This window comes from Ctenopharyngodon idella, chromosome 15 (genome assembly GCF_019924925.1).
Source record: "Ctenopharyngodon idella isolate HZGC_01 chromosome 15, HZGC01, whole genome shotgun sequence".
Taxonomy (NCBI): domain Eukaryota; kingdom Metazoa; phylum Chordata; class Actinopteri; order Cypriniformes; family Xenocyprididae; genus Ctenopharyngodon; species Ctenopharyngodon idella.
Genome location: NC_067234.1, coordinates 16,152,355 through 16,165,139, shown reverse-complemented (window position 1 = coordinate 16,165,139; position 12,785 = coordinate 16,152,355). Strand labels below are relative to the sequence as shown.

The 12,785-nt window shown below is 37.7% G+C and overlaps 1 protein-coding gene across 3 annotated transcripts in view; it reads left to right on the top strand.

The window, feature by feature from the left end:
* b3glcta (beta 3-glucosyltransferase a) overlaps window positions 1-12,785 on the top strand; it is a 114,497-nt gene that overhangs the window by 89,288 nt on the left and 12,424 nt on the right. For all 3 annotated transcript variants that reach the window (XM_051863086.1, XM_051863084.1, XM_051863085.1), the window contains 2 exons: window positions 4,585-4,654; window positions 6,534-6,647. In XM_051863086.1, the coding sequence (XP_051719046.1) occupies window positions 4,585-4,654; window positions 6,534-6,647 (184 nt within the window). The remainder of the gene's footprint in view (window positions 1-4,584; window positions 4,655-6,533; window positions 6,648-12,785) is intronic.

Genomic DNA, 12,785 nt, shown 5'->3' with positions numbered 1-12,785 from the left:
GTTTCTTTTTGAAATGTAATATTACATAATTCATAAGCTGCTGGGCTTGATGCTCTTTTTTTACCATTTTAATTTCCTTATTTGTAACTTTCTTTTGCAGATACAGACAATTATGAGTGTTATGCTGCATTAAAAAATACAAATAAAAACATTTTATATATTTATATATATATAATATATATTTATATATATATATATATATACACACTACCGGTCAAAAGTTTGGAATCGGTAAGATTTTTAATGTTTTTAAAAGAAGTTTCGTCTGCTCACCAAGGCTGCATTTATTTAATTAAAAATACAGTAAAAACAATAATATTGTGAAATATTATTACAATTTAAAATAACTGTTTTCTGTTTGAATATATTTCATAAAGCAATTCATTCCTGTGATGGCAAAGCTGAATTGTCAACTCCATGTCATTACTCCAGTCTTCAGTGTCACATGATCCTTCAGAAATCATTCTAATATGATGATTTGATACTCAAGAAACATTTATGATTATTATTAATGTTGAAATCAGTTGTGTACTTTTTTTTCAGGATTCCTTGATGAATAGAAAGTTCAAAAGAAAAGCATTTATCTGAAATAGAAATCTTTTGTAACATTATACACTACCGTTCAAAAGTTTGGGGTCAGTAAGAATTTTTATTTTTATTTTTTTGAAAAGAAATTAAAGAAATTAATACTTTTATTCAGCAAGGATGCATTAAATCGATCAAAAGTGACAGTAAAGACATTTATAATGTTTAAAAAAGATATTTCAAATAAATGCTGTTCTTTTGAACTTTCTATTCATCAAAGAATCCTGAAAAAAAATTATTGCACACAAATAGTTTGTACAGTTGTACACAATAAATGTTTCTGGAGCATCAAATCAGCATATTAGAATGATTTCTGAAGGATCATGTGACACTGAAGACTGGAGTAATGATGCTGAAAATTCAGCTTTGATCACAGGAATAAATTACACTTTACTATATATTCACATAGAAAACAGTTATTTTAAATTGTATATATAATTTGAAATTGAGTTACCAAGATTTTGTAAGCATATTGTGTAGCTGTCCTTGTGGTAGCTGTAGTTTGCTTATATAATATAAAATATTTTCCTCATATTTTGATCGTTTAATCGAACTTGTAAGGTCATCAAAAACAAATATTATTATATATTATCCCCTCTGGACATCACTTTTGGCCACAACTGTGTGTGTTTCTATTTCTGTATTACCATTTCAGTGGTACCCGCCTTATTATGACTCGCCATACGTAGGAGACCGTCCACAAATTTTCTTGGCACTGTTTTTTTTCTGGGATAAGGTCTTGCCAGGTCTTTCCCCAACCCTCCTCATTACATTGCTTGGAACTCACACACATGTATTCACAACTACGGCCAATTTGGCATGTCCAATCCACCTAACCTGCATGCCTTTGGACTGTGTGGGGGAAACAGGAGCACCTGGAGGAAACCCATACTGACACAAGGAGAACATGCAAACTCCCCACAGAAAGGGACTCCTGCCTCAGCCGGGGCTCGAACCACGTACCTTCTTGTGACAGTGCTACCCATACGATTTATTTAAATAACCATGCCTATTTTCAGCACAGTATCAACAGACATCTTAACTTCAGACTATTCTAAAATTGCCAAGCTTTATCAGGTCATTTCAGTCATTTCAACATCCAGAGTCTCCTGGAGTTTAATATTCTCAGTAGGCTCAAAGCAGTATCTCCCTGAAGCAGCGCTGAGTGCTATTAGAGTTATGGCTATCAGGCCTTTCCATGCTCTCTCTTCTCAGATCCAGAACCAAAACCTCAACCAGAAATACACAAAAACACACACTGGCAATAGTACAAAAAGAAGCTGGTGTGTCTGTTGAAAGGGTGAAAATCGCAAGTTTGATTTGGAAGGGCAGAGGTTTCCTGTTGCGTCTGAGACTCTCAAAGCATGTAAAGAAATAACAACAAGCAAAATGCAAGTAAAAATTACTTAAGAAAGTAAATAGACTTGGCCAGTAACATGAAATGGCATTGTAAGTATAATACTCTGATGAATGGTTCGTAAACACCTGTTGTGATTCACTGTGGCAAATTAGGCATTAAGCATTTGTCGAGGGTAACTAAACACACTAATTCTGAATTTCCCTCACATTAAGCCTCCAAAATGAAAACTGTGACTGTCTTCGCAGCTGCAGTTTCACCGATGCACACTGACTCATCTCTTACATAATGCTGCAAGTGACAGTGACCTGAGCTTTTGTCACAAATATACAAAGAATAAGCAGCTAAATAATGTCCTAGTTACAAAAATATATTTCTGGAATAAAAATAGTGCAATATACAGTTTCATTGGCTGTTAGAAATTGCACAGATTTCCAGCTGTCTGAAACCTTCTCCATTTGTAGATTATTTTATTCTCACCCATAATGGTGGGTATTGAATGACTTAGACTTAAAAGTTTCAACCAGAAAATATAGTAAATTCGTATGCAGTATTTAAAAAAAAAAAAAAAAAAAAAAAAAAGCTTTTTATAGACTAAAGTGGCAAGTATTTAGTGAAGGAACCTGGCTCTTCTAAACCTAAAGGACTGGAAGGCCAAGAAAACTTTCAAAATCTGATGAGAAGTTTCTCAGAGTTTATTCTTTGAAGAATGGAAGTTCAGGAGACATGTGACAGGAGGTCACACTAAACACTGATTTTTGCTTAAAGGGTTAGTTCACCCAAAAATGAAAATAATGTCATTAATTACTCACCCTCATGTCGTTCCACACCTGTAAGACCTTCGTTCATCTTCTGAACACAAATTAAGATATTTTTGTTGAAATCCGATGGCTCAGTGAGGCCTCCATAGCCAGCAATGACATTTCCTCTCTCAAGATCCATAAATGTACTAAAAACATATTTAAATCAGTTCATGTGAGTACAGTGGTTCAATATTAATATTATAAAGCGACGAGAATATTTTTGGTGGTTAGTAGGCCTATTATAACTTATTATAAAAATGTCCTTAAGTGTAATTTAAGTTTGTATACAAATTGGTTCATTTAACCTTCAATATTAATGTACCAACTGATTCCCATGTGTGTTATACAGCATTAGTTGAGAGATTTTTTTTCTTGAGAAAATTTGCCATGTACTGTAGCCTACCTGATATACAGTCAAGTAACATATTGACTCGATGCAAGCTTGTGAATCCAAATGCATAAAGTATGATGACAGACCGGCAGGAAATGGTGCAAACAGGGTGATATTGTGACATACTGATAAGCCTCATCTTTCCATTAATGTTAATAATAGTTGCAACTGGCACTCTTGTGCAAATGTGCATTGAAAATTGCCAGCTGATAAAACCTATCCTCCAGGGACCATATTCATATAACATCTACGGCTATATTAACTGGCTGAGTTAAATGGAGATTGACAATAAACATAAAATGTCTAGTCTCTCCAGCTGTAAATGTCATTAGCTGTTAAAGTCTTGTGTTGCTTGTAATAAATTGTAATAAATTATATTATTATAATTAATATATAATAATATATTATACACTCTCGCTGGGGCCCCCTCCTGGAGATTTGCTTAGGGCCCCCAATAACCTAAACACGCCACTGCACCGCAGTAAGATAGATCGATTTTAGAATATCATATTAAATGCTGGATAGCTTGTGTTGATAAATGGCATGCAATTAATTTTAAAACATATGATGGAGAAAATGCTGTATTACTGTTACTAAAAATAAAGCTGCATCTGATTATGCTGTTAGCTGCTTCACAAAATAGTGTTTTTCTCTGAGGCATGGTAAAGCATGGTACTCGCAAAAAATCAAGAAAATTAGATTTAAACAATAAGACTAAACGTGTTGAGCTATATAACAATAATTAGTTTTCTGTCTATAAATATATCAAAACAGTTGTTCCCTTGTCTATTAAAACATGTAAATATTAAAGCGTCTTTGGTGTTTCCATGGTTTCTACAAAATAAAACCAGAAACCGAGGGTAACGCGGGTATGACGCAATTGACAGGCGACTCCTCACACGTCCCGGAGCCTTGGTTAAAATTGCAATTTTCTCAAGATTTACAAATAGTTGGAAACATTTGGGATATCGAAAGTACTCAAGTGAACAAAATATATAACACTGGCCTAGTGGTTTTTGGATATTTTACTGCAAAAATCTTACATATTGCATCTTTAAAGAAACAATTTTGTTTTTATTACATTGTGTGTACATATTTCCTGTATTTTCTGTTTGTTTTGTAATAAAGAGACTGAAAAATAAAAATGGATGGTCATTAAAACATTGCTAAAACAACAAAGCTGGTAGTGGCCTAAGACTTTTGCACAGTACTGTGTGTGTGTGTGTGTGTGTGTGTGTGTATATATGTGTATATATATATATATATATATATATATGCATAAGCACAATTATTGCTAATTCAGTTTCTGCCCATGTTGAGGGGAAAAAAACTTTACATGAGGTGTTCTTACTTCTCACAGCACTTCACAGTATGTGCTGAGCACTTTCTACGTATCATTGAGCATTATGCAATCTGTCAAAACTTTCTCTTCTCCTGTGTGTCCGCAGGGCCAGCCTGTTAAGAGTGAAAACATCTTCGTAGCTGTGAAAACTTGTAAGAAGTTCCATTCTGACAGAGGTGAGTGCTACGTTCTTGATGATCAGAGCTCTGAACACCTACGTCGCTGCCTCCCTCTCAAGAGCCCCCCCGTCCCGTGCTTCACAAGAGCACTTAGTAATATCACGTGTCAGAGGTTGTGCGAAAATTTGGCGCCATGAACCCTGCCCATCCTCGCTTCACATCACTCAAGTCGCTGCTGATGAAGTCCGACGTTTCCTTTCGCTTTAAAAGTTCAGTGAGTGTCACTGTTTGACCTCTAATGCGACTTGGTATTGAGAGATTTCTGGCTGAGTGCCCTGGCGGGCATCACTCCAGTCTTCTCTCCACTATTAGAGCCCTTCGTGGCAACTCTGGGCAGTCGCTAAGTACCAGGCATCAACTCTAACTTAATGAGACAGATAAAGTGTTGCAGTTTGAATTCAGAGAACCATCTGGGAAGGGAAAAAAAGACTGAGCCGAAGCAACTGACACGTCAGTTCCATCTAATTGCACTGATTATCATAATTACAACTTGCAAGTCACTGTGATATTTTCCTTTTAGTTATTCTTAGATGAAACTGCTACATCCGCAAGTCCTGTTAAAAATGAAGCTTTAGAATTATATTAGGTTATAGCTAGTTACAAATCTGTGGCTTGCTTACCTGCAGAATGTTGTGATTCTGCAGCAGATGCTGATGGTTAAGACACAATGCCATTAAAATGAATTGTGTTTGCATTATGTGTTCGTTTCAGTGGGGTAAAATTCAATTTCATACCTAGGCCTGTCATAACTACTTTTTGTCGTGCGATATATTGCCCCAGAAATAACTGCGCTATGCGATATTATTGTCATTTTATGACCATTTTATGCCACTGAATATATAATCATAATATAACAGCATAATAATGCAAGTAGGCCTACACACTTTCAAATGACAATGAACTTAACTCTTAAGAACATTTAGATACTGGAATTGAAGCATCAAAATAATAATAATGTTGAATAAATAATAAATAAACCTTTACTAACAAAAACCTCAAAATAACAAGTAGAAAAAAAACACTTCCAAATGCACAAAAGGCACTTATAAGGAGATTTTCCATCTACAGGTTTTTCCCTGACCTTATTTTCTCAGTAAAGTAAGGGTGCACGCTATTGTCATATGTCCATATGAACAAAGACACAGATTTAGCAGTCAGATATGGCCTGTTGAGGTATCTGTTTTTCTAGAGGCGTGTTTGAAAAACTTCTTTTAACTTGAGCGCCGCATTTTAGCACCGCGTCATGCACGAGATGCTGCGAAAGACGCGAGTGCAACAGTCAAACAAACACGTTTCCATGGAAAAATGGTGCAGTGGAATGCAAAACCCGTTCCCTGTGAAAATGAACTAAGACACTTGCGACTGCCGCGTCCTTAGTGAAACTAGCTGTGAGCGTGCACCATTTCGCGCTGTCATGTTTATATTTGCACCAGTAGATTGCGGAAACTGAGTGCATTTGCACGTATTCTTCCAAACTGTCTGTAGTTGTTGGGAAAACACTATAATGACTCGAATGGCACATTTTTCCACCTGTCGATGTCAGCTCTATGTGTGAAGGAGCTGAGCCCCGCTTTCGCCGAGCTAACGAGATGAAAGAGGCAGCACGATCGCCAAAATGTTGGTGACATTTATTTTTGTGTAAACATAATGGGCAATATATCGCGTCACCAAAAATTATCGAGGTCACGTCCATATGTCATGCGATAAGTCGATATATCGACTATCGCGACAGGCCTATTCATACCCCAGTATTAAATTATGATATCCAAAATCTTTGCTATTAAATGTTAATCACTGTCAGCTGTGGTCTGAGGATTGTGGGAGTTATCTCTTGTGTGTTAAAGTATTGATTGATTTTCTATTCCCACAACAACAGTCCCTGTGGTGAAGAAAACATGGAGTAAACAAGCCTCACTGCTGGAGTATTACAGCGATTACGCCGATCCTTCTATACCGACCATCAACCTGGGAGTGCCAAACACAGAAAGAGGTGAGCGCTCAAATCTGTTTTCATACTTGATATATTTGTGATTTGAGATTAGTGTTTAGGTCTGTTTTTGGACAGAAATATACAAACCCGATTCCAAAAAAGTTGGGACACTGTACAAATTGTGAATAAAAAAGGAATGCAATAATTTACAAATCTCATAAACTTATATTTTATTCACAATAGAATATAGATGACATATCAAATGTTGAAAGTGAGACATTTTGAAATATTGGCTCAAATATTGGCTCATTTTGGATTTCATGAGAGCTACACATTCCAAAAAAGTTGGGACAGGTAGCAATAAGAGGCCGGAAAAGTTAAATGTACATATAAGGAACAGCTGGAGGACCAATTTGCAACTTATTAGGTCAATTGGCAACATGATTGGGTATAAAAAGAGCCTCTCAGAGTGGCAGTGTCTCTCAGAAGTCAAGATGGGCAGAGGATCACCAATTCCATCAATGCTGCGGCGAAAAATAGTGGAGCAATATCAGAAAGGAGTTTCTCAGAGAAAAATTGCAAAGAGTTTGAAGTTATCATCATCTACAGTGCATAATATCATCCAAAGATTCAGAGAATCTGGAACAATCTCTGTGCGTAAGGGTCAAGGCCGGAAAACCATACTGGATGCCCGTGATCTTCGGGCCCTTAGACGGCACTGCATCACATACAGGAATGCTACTGTAATGGAAATCACAACATGGACTTTCAGAAAACATTGTCGGTGAACACAATCCACCGTGCCATTCACTGTTGCCGGCTAAAACTCTATAGGTCAAAAAAGAAGCCATATCTAAGCATGATCCAGAAGCGCAGGCGTTTTCTCTGGGCCAAGGCTCATTTAAAATGGACTGTGGCGAAGTGGAAAACTGTTCTGTGGTCAGACGAATCAAAATTTGAAGTTCTTTTTGGAAAACTGGGACGCCATGTCATCCGGACTAAAGAGGACAAGGACAACCCAAGTTGTTATCAGCGCTCAGTTCAGAAGCCTGCATCTCTGATGGTATGGGGTTGCATGAGTGCGTGTGGCATAGGCAGCTTACATCTGGAAAGGCACCATCAATGCTGAAAGGTATATCCAAGTTCTAGAACAACATATGCTCCCATCCAGATGTCGTCTCTTTCAGGGAAGACCTTGCATTTTCCAACATGACAATGCCAGACCACATACTGCATCAATTACAACATCATGGCTGCGTAGAAGAAGGATCTGGGTACTGAATTGGCCAGCCTGCAGTCCAGATCTTTCACCCATAGAAAACATTTGGCGCATCATAAAGAGGAAGATGTGACAAAGAAGACCTAAGACAGTTGAGCAACTAGAAGCCTGTATTAGACAAGAATGGGACAACATTCCTATTCCTAAACTTGAGCAACTTGTCTCCTCAGTCCCCAGACGTTTGCAGACTGTTATAAAAAGAAGAGAGGATGCCACACAGTGGTAAACATGGCCTTGTCCCAACTTTTTTGAGATGTGTTGATGCCATGAAATTTAAAATCAACTTATTTTTCCCTTAAAATGATACATTTTCTCAGTTTAAACATTTGATATGTCATCTATGTTGTATTCTGAATAAAATATTGAAATTTGAAACTTCCACATCATTGCATTCCTTTTTTATTCACAATTTGTACAGCGTCCCAACTTCTTTGGAATCGGGTTTGTATTTCATTGTTGCACAAAAATATTGCAGTATCTTAGGTACTGCACTCATAGCCAAGCAGAAACTGGGATTTGCAAAATTGGGTATAAATTCACTATTCAAAGGTTTGATGTTAGTAATGTTTTTGAAAGAAGTCTCTTAGACTCGTGCATTTATTTGACCAATAATACAGTAAAAAAGTTATATTTTGCAATATTGGGCAGTTGTGGCCTAGATTAGAGAGTCAGATTTGTAACCAGAAGGTCGCTGGTTCGAGTCTCAGTACATGTAGGTGGAGGGAGTGAATGAACAGCGCTTTCTTCCACTCTCATTATCCACAACTGAGGTGCCCCTGAGCAAAGCACTTAAAGGCCCCGATATACTCACTGCGAAGTTCTTTATCATTCTTCGTTCAGCAGCAATATTCCGTAACTCCCTAAAAAGCATATTTACACCTGTATAGTAGAGGGCACAGCACAAACAAACCTTTCAGCTGTGCTGCCATTCTGGATTAAAGAAGAATAGGATACAGGAGAAGGAAGTTCAACACTCTTATTTCTAAATCTAATCTAAAGTAATTTTCTTTTATTAGTATGGTTGAATTAGATCATTGAAGGTCAGCAGCAAAGACACTGGTTAATAAAGTGAGATTAAATACATAAAGTATATTTGTGTAATTTAATATAGTTAATTATTACAGGTTTGCATAAAATTCTGAGATTGCATTTCACTGTTTTTATTCATTTTGAGGAATACTGAATGTTTTCGTGCAAGTGAGATGAGTAAATGAATGTTCACATTTAGTTTAGAACTACAATAAGCATCATGTTCACACAGACAGCGCACACAACATCTCTGACCTTTATTTCTCTCAACATGGGGACAGGAGAACCGTCAGTCAATAAATCTGAAAAAGTAACTTAGATATTTTGTTGTAAATGGGAAAAGTAATGCATTACTTTACTAGTTACTTGAAAAAGTAATCTGATTACATTACTCAAGTTACTTGTAATGCATTACCCCTAACACTGTCCAGCGCTACCAACCCACAAGCTGATAAGCTGAACTTTCATAGTAGTCTGTCACTGGTGACCTATGCGAATGTGATCATCATGCTGAGGTGAACTCGGTGCTTTACTTCTGATTAGAACAGGAAGTCCAATGAGAGACACAAATTGGATCAGGCACCTTCATATTCTGCACTTGATACTTTCAATTTTCCATTTTGTCCATGCTAGTGTGCACATAATTTCAATATAAACCCTCCAGCGCTATTGTATTCATGCTGCATCTCTTTCCTGCAGGTTTTTTTTTTCCAAGTCAATAGCTTTATTTGAAGTACCTCCGATGGGTCAATCTTTCGTTTGATCACCTTCTCCCTTTTGTTTGATGTTCTAAAAAGCTCTTTGCACATTCTGTTCCTCTGTTCTCCCTATTTGTTTATTCATAATGGTATTAATTTGACATGATGTCTGTGACTAAGAACCCTCTTCAATGGATTCAGTTAATCTCAATCTTAATCTGAAAAGTTAAATCATATGAGGACTCTTGCTTTTATCATTGGCAGATAGTGACGAAAGTGAGGCTGAATGTCGGTTTAAAGTTAAGAGGGATGAAAAAGTCACTTTATCAATCTATATAAAAATTATTATGCAAGTGACATATCAGTAGGATTTTAGTTTTATTTCTCTCATCTCTTTAGATAACTGGTATCAGTTGCAGTAGTTTGCCACGTCTTCTTAGGTTAATGGAAAACCTACTTAAAGAGGTTGTTCTGTGCTCTAAATCACTCACAAATCTTTTGACAGTTTGATCATCTCTATTCAGAGATTTATATCTCTATAATATTATTTGTTTTCATGCCTTTTGCACAACATTGCACCATTTCATGCTTTTCATCTTCAGAAAGATATTTCTTCCTCTCCATATTGCATGAGAACTGTGACTTGCTTAATAATGTGGAAGTAGGTTAAGTAGGTTTTCCATTTACCTAAGGCCCTGTTTACACCTGGTATTAGGATGGTTTTAGTTGATCGGATCACAGGTGGACAATGCTAAATACAGGTGTAAATAGGGTCTAAAACATTTTGACTCCTCTAGAAGTGGACAAGCTCAAAAATGCCTTAGACCGGATTGCTTACTTAGGCCCTGTATTAAGGTATTAAGATGCGCTTTGGTTGATCAGATCACAAGTGGATACAGGTGTAAACAGGGTCTAAAACTTTTTGAGCATGGCCACTTTCAACCACTTCCAGAGGTAGTCAAAAATGTATTCGACCAGATTGCTTTTGTAGTGTAAACGCTCATGTGGTCAAATGCATTCGAACAGCCACAAAAGACTACCAACTCTCCACCTACTGACCTAATGCATAAACATTATGGGAAGCACAGTAGCCAGACAGGATTTAAACTTACAAACCAAGTTTGGCTTGGAGATGAAAAACATACCAAGCACAATGTTCTCTCACCATTCCTGATTCCTAACACACAGAGTTCAGCGTGGTCTTGTCAGAGCAGAAACTAAAGCTGATGCTCTCTGTAAGTTTTTCCGCCCTCTCCGGGCACGTTCATAGGTAAATTGTGTGAGCTTATTTTGTCCACTAGATAAAATGATCTAAAAAAACACATACATTTACCTGCCCATAGACCCTCTCCTAGACGAAATCAGGACAGAAGTGGTTGAAAGTGGACAAAAGAGTGTAAATGGGTATGTGTCTCCCTCGTCTGATCCAATCGACCAAAATGCATCTTAGGGGGCTTTCACACTGGGCTCGTTTGCCGCGGTCCGAGCCCAGGCTCGATTGTTCCCGGTGCCCCCCGCAGTGTTGGTCTGGTTTCACACTCAAATTGATTCTTTCGAACCCTGGTGCGTTTGCGTTCATCTTACGTCATCACAGACTTGCACGGCTCATGACAGAAAACAGAACGCGGGTCAATAAATTGTTTTTTTTAATTAATGTGGTGCTATTATGTGCAGCAGAGTAAACAACACCTGTGTTTACTGTATGTGCGCCGCATGTAGACGGTTTTCCGCTGTTTGCAAGCAGCCTATTATGGGGAGACAGCTGATTACCATTCATTTGCCGCTCTAATTGCACTTGCAAAGCACGAATACACTGCAGGCTCACTCCTGCTCGAATCCAAGGTAAATCATCAACACTGTCATCTCTTACATGTGTTTTATTTCAGTAAATACATTATAATCGGCGAAAATGCATGCGCAGGTTACTTTACTTCCTGAACAAGTGTGCACCCGAGTCAGTGTTGCTTTCATATTCACGCGAACCACGGCACAGTTCGAGTGCAACCAAACTCAGACCACCTCCTTCAGGTAGTCTCGGGTTCGGTACCCCAGTGCGCACCCAGGTTCACACGACAGCTTTCACATGAGCGATTTTTCATGCGAAGCGTGCCCCGTTTCGAACTAAACTGCCAGTGTGAAAGCCCCCTTATAGGGGCAATATGTAATATTTTCTGTCCGCTAGAGGTCACTAGAGGCCTATTCAAAACAAAGGCGTTGCTTGATGACGCCACGTTTGAGCGCGGAATCTTGGGACATGTGGTCTTGACCTCACAGCCGGTGGAAAATAATCGGGATTGGACTCATGAAGAAATCATTTTCATGGATGAGATTATTAACGTTACTGTAGTATGAAGCTGAGCAGGACCGAGTGTTGTGGGAGCTGAACGAGGCCGCTGGAGCGATTGCGCAACACACGCCTCACGAGCAGCAGAACTTTTATTATGCCACAGTCGCCGGCGCCACTTCCGCTTTTCCGGTCATGAGTGTGAGGTAACACAGCTCTGTTTATCATATTAGATACATTTGAGTATGTTGAAAATGATGTTATAACGTTACTCTGTGCGTTCTGCTGTGAGGCACTGTTACACACTGCAGTAAGATAGATCGATTTTAGAATATCATATTAAAATTGCTAACAGTGATTGTAAATTAATTGCCTAAATTATTACATTATTTGCTAACTGCATTTTTTAAATTGTAATGTTGACATGCATTCTCTGTAAAGCTGCTTTACAAATAAATGTGAATTGAATTGAATATTAAATGCTGGATGACTTGTGTTGATAAATGGCATGCAATTAATTTTAAAACGTATTATATGATGGAGAAAATTCTGTATTACTGTTACTAAAATAAAGCTGCATCTGATTATGCTGTTAGCTACTTCACAAAATAGTGTTTTTCTCTGAGGCATGGTAAAGCATGGTACTCGCAAAAAATCTAGAAAACTAGATTTAAACAATAAGACTAAACGTGTTGAGCTATATAACAATAATTAGTTTTCTGTCTATAAATATATCAAAACAGTTGTTCCCTTGTCTATTAAAACATGTAAATATTAAAGCGTCTTTGGTGTTTCCATGGTTTCTACAAAATAAAACCGGAAACCGAGGGTAACGCGGGTATGACGCAATTGACAGGCGACTCCTCACACGTCCCGGAGCCTTGGTTAAAAGTGCAATTTTCTCACAA